The 8,703-nt window shown below is 35.3% G+C and overlaps 1 protein-coding gene across 1 annotated transcript; it reads right to left on the reverse strand.

The window, feature by feature from the left end:
- Positions 1 to 219: 219 nt before the first annotated feature.
- LOC140161841 (GLIPR1-like protein 1) lies at positions 220 to 6,966 on the reverse strand. The gene is made up of 6 exons (XM_072185136.1): positions 6,841 to 6,966; positions 5,869 to 5,917; positions 5,054 to 5,190; positions 3,467 to 3,682; positions 913 to 1,031; positions 220 to 373 (listed from the first exon to the last, which is right to left on the reverse strand). Exons 1-6 carry the CDS (start codon positions 6,919 to 6,921, stop codon positions 220 to 222), a joined length of 756 nt encoding a protein of 251 aa, XP_072041237.1. The 5' UTR covers positions 6,922 to 6,966.
- Between the last annotated feature and the right edge of the window lie 1,737 nt (positions 6,967 to 8,703).

Here is an 8,703-nt window from a genome sequence, read left to right on the forward strand (position 1 = left end):
CATCAGCATGAATCATGTAACTCAACCCATAGGATGAAATGATGTCACCTAGTGGGGCAGTATACATGGTAAATATGAGTGGACCCAATATGGATCCCTCAGGTACACCCTCATGAAGTAAGAATTCATCCGAGGTGTCATCATAAACATCAATGCACTGAGTAAGGCCCTTGAGATAGGATGACATAATTTAAAAGCAGTGCCTTTAATACCATAGCGCTAACGCAGTCGCTGCAGCATGATGTAATGATCGATCAAATCTAACGCAGCCGAAAAATCAAGTAAAGTAAGAGCGGCTTCCTGGCGCTGATCAACTGCATTTATGACCTCATTTGTTGAAATTGTTTGAGGAAAAGAAATGGTGATCTGACACCTGCAAAAGAAACGAAATCAAAAGTAGCACGTTTGTGTTCTAATCATTTCAACGCATGAGGTCTTAAATTTGAGCTTAAAGATGCTGATATTTATCTTTGTTTATGATATACAGGGGTGAAATAGCTGGTACCTTAATCCTTTAAAGACCCATTCAGTGATCCCAGCGAAAGTGTAAACAAATTAAAATTGTTTATAAATTGCTTAAAAGTGAGGATAAGTCATTCAAATTGTCATTTAGTAGTTTTGAAATGAAAAATTTGGCAAAAAAACAAAGAAAACAACAGTATTGACGAAGTTGAAGCCCCAAATACATGTAACTAATTTAGATATTGTCAGTATCTAAATTACAGATCCATACAAATTCTATATTTTTGTCTTAAATACCTGGCTTTCGGCTGAACCACTAATAGGCTATGCTAACACATTTATGACAATGACAAAAGTACCAAAATCTGAATTTTGATGATTTTTACGATCGTCCGGATCAGCAAATCACTGAATGGGCCTTTAAGTGTACAACGCACTGAACATACTTACCCTGGTTTATAATTACAAATCACGATCCACCAATTGTTGTACGTCTTACCCGCGCTACCTACAACTGTAGGGCAAAATGCTGCACCGCATCCAACATGGGTGTTCGTCGACCACACCATCTTTATAAAGGAATCAGAATACTTTTTATTAAGATTGTAATCGCTCTTATTGCTCAATATATTTCTTATTTGCATAATAATTGTTTGTTATCGAGTATATAACTCACCTGACCCGTAACCAAAACAAATAGTTTTTTTTATTGAAAATAATGAATTCTCTCATGAAATTAAGCAGTGAAATTTCAAAATTAAATGTTGTTATTCTTTGCCAAAAATACGTAAAAAATATTAGCAACATTTGTCAGGAAAATTAATTGTCCATTCGAAGAAATCCGACTTATTATATTTGATCAACCTTGGTGCTCTACGGGGATGTAAACGACATTAATTCAAAATTGTATTGTTGTCCTACTACAACAAATCTAGGTGATTCCAATTAAGGGATGAAATCAAAACTCGACCGCCAGTTCCGGGCGGCTCCGTCCGGTTGGAGCCGATTATATTGTTCTAAACAATGGAGTGTGGTTCAACCGCCGGCAACCGCCGGCGGCCGCGGTGGCCGAGTTTTGATTTCATCCCTAGGTGAAATTTAGAAATTGTGTTTACATTACAAATATGCCAAAAAATCAGGATTGACAAATATTAACCAAATACATTTGAACAGATCTTACATAATGGCTTTAAAATAGTGGTAATAAATACTACTTCAAACACTAGATGACAATAATAAAGAATAACACTTATTTATTTTTATTTTAAAGTGAGAAATCTTCATCTCAACTTGGACTAGGGCTGGTACAAGTACTCCAAATGCAGACCCTATAACAGCTATCCTAATATCATATATTCCAATCGCATCAGTCACTGAAACTTGACTATATTATTAATGTAAATGCATATGGAAAGGTTTCTATACACCTGAGCACACATTTTCGTCCAAGAGCTCTCAAGCAAGCAGTGAATTGTCTCCGCACAGTCTTTGATTACACTACACGGTTAAGTACATAGCAATGTAAGAGCTGTGGAGCTTATAGCTTTTTTTTTTATTAAAGGAAAGCTAATACTTCCCCTAAAACAATTTTCGTCACTAGGTCAACAGATTTTATAATTTTACAATTTTATAGCAAGGCGAAATGTGGAAAAGATGTTGAAAACTACCTATCCGAGCACGTTTTTTGACCAAAATGTAAGTTTTAAAAGTCAAAACCTGAACTATACAATATTTTTCAAATTTTAGGTCATTAAATAAAAAAGCACACTAATATTGTCCATATACTAGCGTCACTAGAATGAGCAATAGCCAATTCTCTTTAAATTGCAAATGTTGTTCAAAAAGTTACTATTTTCGCCTGTTTTGTCATACGGTTATAAATTCAATGAACTATGACTTTGCTAAAGAGCGCTTACAAATTGATATGCTATTCTCTATCTTGCTCGCATTGCCACGCATATCACAATGGTTGCCAAAATAAGACAAGTGCATATAAGAGAGTAGCAAAATAATTGAGCTAATTTCTGCTTTGAATAATAGTTGAATTGTCCTCATCATAATTATGTTTCGGTTAAATCTTATAAGCACTATTTGTGATCCCCTCAAAGGAGTAAATTAAATTCTTTTAGGAATGTCTTAAAAGGGCATTTCGTGATCCACAGCCTCATCCCCCCACTTTTCCCAAAAGTAACGCTGACTCGATATCATTATGTTGGTCGCACTCATTTGCACTTACTTTATTGAGTTGTTACAACTCAGAAAATGAAACTAGGTTAGCATAATTTTCTAGAGGTGTGCTATAGTATACAAAATTTTGCACTGATTACAAAAATAAATATTAGAATGCTGCTAATTGTGCAGAAAATGATCCAATTACGTGAATTAAGTAACAAAGTACCAAATTGGAATAACTCAAAACAATAAGTACCAGTAACTTAATATGTACGAGTTACATCAACTTACATGTTGAGTTACAATAACTCAACTAATTGGTTCTTTGAACCTTGTTTATTTTTCTAAGTTCCCTGAACTTGAATTCAGAAGTTGGCATTACTTAAAAGTTGACGCAACGACTTACATCAACTTTTAAGCAATGCCAACAAAGTTGATTACTTGCCGGAACTTCTTGAGCTTTTTCAGCATTTTTTTAAGTTCGGATAACTTTTAGCAACTTTTACACTATTTTTGAGTTGTCCAAACTTACTCCTTTTGAATTGCGCCAACAAGGCGAACAAGTCATTTCTATGAGTGTACAAGTGTCCGCAGTGACAAACTCCTAATAACATAGAGCTTGCGATGTTCCATACGATTTCATAACTTTCAGGGTATGGTAGAATAAGTTAGGCCTATACTCTTTACAAAAATACAAAAAAGTAAATAAATTCTAATTTAGCCAATCACTGAGAGTGTTATTAATCTTAAGCTGGAACGGTAAAACCCTTATACTTTTTCAAATTGAAATACCGTTTTATAGTACCAGAACTATAGAGTATTATTGACTTACTTCAGTGTAGTGACCACATGCTGTTATCGAGCAACTATTTGCGTCATAATTATACCCAAATTCTTCAAAGTAAAAAGCATTGGTCGCACGAACGCCACCCGGAGGTGAGCTCAGGCTTCCACTATTGCCCCACATATTTTGGCCACCTCGATTGTGTCCAGCTGTACAAGCTGCAGCCCATTGTTCAGCCTCATTAGCCTCGTTGTCATCCCAATACTTGATAATTTGAAGACAAAAGAAAATAGATTTATACAATAACGGTGAAATTATTCGGGCAGATAGTGAAGTCATGTGGTACTAGTATTATCTTAAAGTTAGGGTGCATTTTTTATATTCCATTGCCCACAGACTGTGGGCCACAGTCACCGATTAACCCTAACAAGGAACATGCTTTTTTGCTATCGGAAGGCAGAGAAGGAACGAAAAAGGTGCCCATATAAATGACTTTAGGGTGATTGCGCAATGCCATCACGTGGAATGCATGCATGCGCAGTGGTTTTCCTTGTATATAAGATTTTGTAAGATTTTTACGTGTTAGGGTTAAATAGGCTCCATCCACTTCAGGGCAACATCCGGGGAACCATACAATTTTCAATAATGTAATATGGCAGAATCGGGGCCTTATAGGCGAGTGTGATGGCAGGAATCAACGAGTGTGATTGTAGTTATGCTTAAAGCCATATTATAACATTTGCTGAGGATGACGCCCTCACTGAATTTTTAAAATTCCTTTTTTACACGATTAAATTGTACTTTATTAAACCAATATACCCTGAAAAAATCAAGACTCTAGGTGCTGTAGTTTTGTCAAAATCCGAGATTTTGAATAAAACGCCGGAACTGGCGCTTTATTATTACGATGGAATTATTAGTCGAACGCATACACGATGTTCATAACACACAGTACGTACACGGCTTGCGGGACGGTGATATACACAACAAAGGGTCGTACCACAACATGACCGAAGGAGTATCGAGTGGTACGTATTGGCGCATGTGCGCTGGTAGTAAATTCCAATTTTCTTTGCTTTGCCGTAGTTGTTCGGCTCAAAAATAAAAAGGGATATATCTGACAGTAAAAGCTTTTTTTTTTTGAAAATGTTATAATATGGCTTTAATCAAAATAGGGAATTGAGACAAGGTACACGCATAAAAAATAATTACAACTTTTATGGCAACAAGTTCAACGTTTCCACTATCATGACTATGTCTCTTACTCGGCTGTTTGAATATCGGTATAGTAGACTCGGCTCAAAATCCACAAACTGAACTGAAAAACGACATGGCATATTAAATTTGCTGTAGATTATTAAATATCTCCCAATCACACCGAATAAAATTCCTTATACAGCCGACGCATCACTAATTTTACGCCAAGATGTATTTATATAGTTGTAAAAAAAAAACCCGAATGTATAATAATTTTGGTGACACAGCCTGCATAAGGCCCTACACATAATAGTATGTGTAATTGATCGCTTACAGCATCAGCGATGTTAGAGAACCCGGATTGAACGATTCGAGGTAAAAAAAAGTGAATAAACAAACAAGAAAAGTTGAACTAAACAAAGTAAAGTAAATATTTACCATGTACTTCATATCTTGTGCTGGTGGTGAAACCTGGCCCCTTAACTCGTTATGTCTGTTTAATATAGCATCCTTCTCAGCCTGGGTGAAATGCACTATCGTACCAGTTGTCTGTCTTTTCACGTCTTCGCCGTCACCTATCATTCACACACATTCAATATAAAAACAACACATTAAAGTCATAATGTACGATCTTATGAATTTGGTTAATTTTTTTCAAACCTTATTTTTTTGCATATTTGTAATGTTTACACATGTCACAACTTGCACCTAAATGGAATTAGCCAAATTTGTTGTGTTTGTAGGTAAACAGAGCAAAGTTCGACATAAAGTCATAATTCAAGAAATTATGACTTTATGTCCGCCCATAGAACTGCATGTTAAACGGACAAAATAACAAGCAGTGTTTCTTTCACGTTACTTCGTTATTTCAGCTCAAAATGGACAGAAACCATTTCCGATCAATATTACTAGTATTATTTCAGCATTTTGAGTATATAATGACAAATTTAAAATTGGAAGGAAATCGTACATTAAGCCTTTAAGAAAGTCCTCACTTGTATAACCCGCAAGTCTAAACCTGTGCATGTTATTACAAATTGATTGATATGGTCGTGTGCAGAAAGGAGAGAGGGGAGAGATAGGGGAGGGGAGATGGAAAGAGGAGGGAGGGATGAGCGTAGTAGTGATAGAGGAGGAGAGCAATAACGAGGGAGCGAGATATTAGAATGTTTTTTATTAGTTGAGTTGCCCCTTACTTTAGTATGCCTATATTGTTTTTTATTGTGGTGTATCATTTACTGTAGTAAACATACCTAATACATCAGGTAGTACATTTTTGACACCCCATTTCTGTTCAAACTCCTGAAAATGAAACAGAAAGTGAAAAAAACAAAGATAAAGTGTGTGTCGGAAGTCATTTACTTATTTCATTTGTCATAACTTTGGGGAAAGAAGAACGCGTCGCACATTGCTGCAATTTAACATGAAATTACAATGGAACCATAACATTCATTGGCAGATATTAAAAATTAAAATTGAATCATAATTTATTTGATACTAACTGTAATAAAAAATCTGGTAAATCTGATGTTTGATTACATATTGGGTGTCAAATCGACCCTATTATATTTCTTTATCTGCACAAACAAAATATTTCAAGTTTCCAGTTATTTGAAAATTTTAAAATTTTTGAACCTTTGCCAAAACACAGCATTTTCCAGATTTGGTCCATCAAAATACCCTTTACAACTTATTATGGCATACATTCAGTTGGACGCAACACCTACGATAAGTTTTGCGTGATGCGAATGAGAGTAGTGGCACCATATTATTGACCGTCCACGGAGTAACAAAAAAAGGGATAATTTTTGCTTTTTATACGTTGAACAAAGTATAAAGTGAGATTTTAACTCAATTTACCTAAATCTCTACGACGCAAGATGCCAAATAAACCATTTTTGCGTCAAACCTATTCAAAGACAACGCAGTTTAAGCAATTGTACAAATTGTGAGTCAAAGTTGGATTGCGTTTTATTGGGATACTATCTGTCAAGTTTTGTGTTCAATAAACATTACTTTACATAGCTGCAAGATGTTTTAAAATCTAAAATTATTTACTGGAGTTATAACCAAGTAAGTAAAAGTATGTGGAACACTCTGCAGTGTTACTGGCGTGTCATCTCCTTGGTAGTAACTTGAGTTGACGGCCCTGATGACTGGGGACAAACGTGTCCCCCTTTAAAACAACAGAAAATAAACAAGCAAACAAAAAACAAAATAATTACCTCATTTTCTATGGAGTTAGAATGTGAGAACAGAATGGCTGCGGAAGTCAAAGCCACGAGAAAGAAACCGATTGCTGTCATGATTTGGGTTCTCGGTGCAAGCGGGTGTAACGATGTCAACGTGGTTCTAATAGAGAATGATGAGGCTTATAGACGGTGGAGTGGATATATAGATAACATGTAGCGTATATCTATTTTTTTCTTCGTTGTAATTATTGTGCAGCTGGTTGTTTATTATTATTCAAACGCTAATGGAATTATAATCCATCCCAGAATTTTTGAATAAAATTGTTTCTTTTTTGATCTGGTTGCGCACATGAAACGGATATCTTAGACTGGATCTATTTAATCTTTTGTAATAAAATTTGTATGCAACGTTGCCAAATGTTTCAATTTGCAGATATCTTATATGCGCCTTTGCGTCACTAAAGTTGCGGAATGTACATAAATATTGAGTCTTTTACATTATACTGCATGAATTTTATGAAATTGTAGTCACCTGTGTGTATTTTATGCAACTTTGCAGTATTTGTATGCGTAGTATACTTTCATCGAGCTGCAGCTAGGTTAAAAAAGGATGATTCAATTAAATGAATTGATATTTTCAACCTACCCTTTGAAATAAATGCAATCAACATTTTCTTTTCTGTTTAATATTTTACAGAGATTATTATCTTATGAATTTATAGGCGCCTGTGTGCATTTTATGCAGCGTTGCACAGTTCTGATGCATATTTGCATTAACATTATAATTCCGTTAAACTTGACATCGTCGAGCTGCAACTAGGTTAGAAACTAGGTTTAAAAAAATAGCAACACAAATCGAGTTATTATGCACTTTCAAAGTATATATTCTGTGTAGCTATTTAGTTATGGCAGAAAAAAGTCACATTACAAAATAAATGGTGGTCTAACGAGCCGTTTAGTTAAGATGTTTATTACATGCAATATTCGTGAGACAAACAGCAACAAGTTGTGCTGGAGATTATGTTACACCAACATTTGGAAAAGTGATATTAAATGTATTATTAAATTTTTGAAAGTTAATATATATTATATACTAGTATTGATATGTTCTGCATAATGTTCTAATATTGTTCTACAATTTTTGGGTTAGAACTCACAGGTGTTCACTCTTTCTAGATATGTTCAGAAAGTGTTCCCAAAATAGCCATCATAGGTCAACGTGTTCTGGATGTGTTCTAGTGACCTGATAATAACCCGGACTTGGAACACATCTAGAACACATTCTAAAACTTAGGGGCTGTGCAATAAAAAAATTTGCCCCCCCCATCCCCCTGTGTCATATGTTTGTAACGTTCTTGACAGATGACATTCTAACTTGAGTCAACTTTAGAAACAAAATAATAAGTTTTTTTGTAAAACATACCAGTAAAAGTGATAGTCATCTATATGTAAATGCAATTCTAACTGAATTAGTCAAATATAAAAACAAGGCACTTTCTGGTAAAACCAGGGATAGTGTATGGTCCCTGGTAAAACATACCAGTACAAAAAGTTTTACTTGAGTTTTACTTTCTGGTAAAACCAGGGACCGTGCATGGTCCCTGGTAAAACATACCAGTACAAAAAGTTTGACAATAAGTTTTTATTCAATATCAGAGGATGCTTACATACATTCCCATAACCCAAGGGTTCTGGCCTTTGTATGTCTGCCTTTTGTACACATGTGGCACAGTTGACCTGCATCCAGACGTACCTGCCTGTGCGGTGACTTGAACCCCGAACCTCTCGAATGCGGGGCGAGCGCTCTAACCACTGAGCCAAACATGATTCAAGTATAGTACTTATGAATATGAGCAGTCAGGGTAAACAGTACAAACAACACAAATTACATACCAG

This window comes from Amphiura filiformis, chromosome 10, assembly GCF_039555335.1.
Source record: "Amphiura filiformis chromosome 10, Afil_fr2py, whole genome shotgun sequence".
Taxonomy (NCBI): Eukaryota; Metazoa; Echinodermata; class Ophiuroidea; order Amphilepidida; family Amphiuridae; genus Amphiura; species Amphiura filiformis.

What these genes read in the sequence shown, in the direction of transcription:
- LOC140161841 (XM_072185136.1), bottom strand. Translation starts at nt 6,921, where the DNA reads ATGACAGCAATCGGTTTCTTTCTCGTGGCTTTGACTTCCGCAGCCATT. An exon ending in TGTACTACCTGATGTATTAG is followed by an intron (nt 5,191 to 5,868) that starts GTATGTTTACTA and finishes TGTGAATGATAG; the next exon opens with GTGACGGCGAAGACGTGAAA. An exon ending in CACAAGATATGAAGTACATG is followed by an intron (nt 3,683 to 5,053) that starts GTAAATATTTAC and finishes CAAATTATCAAG; the next exon opens with TATTGGGATGACAACGAGGC.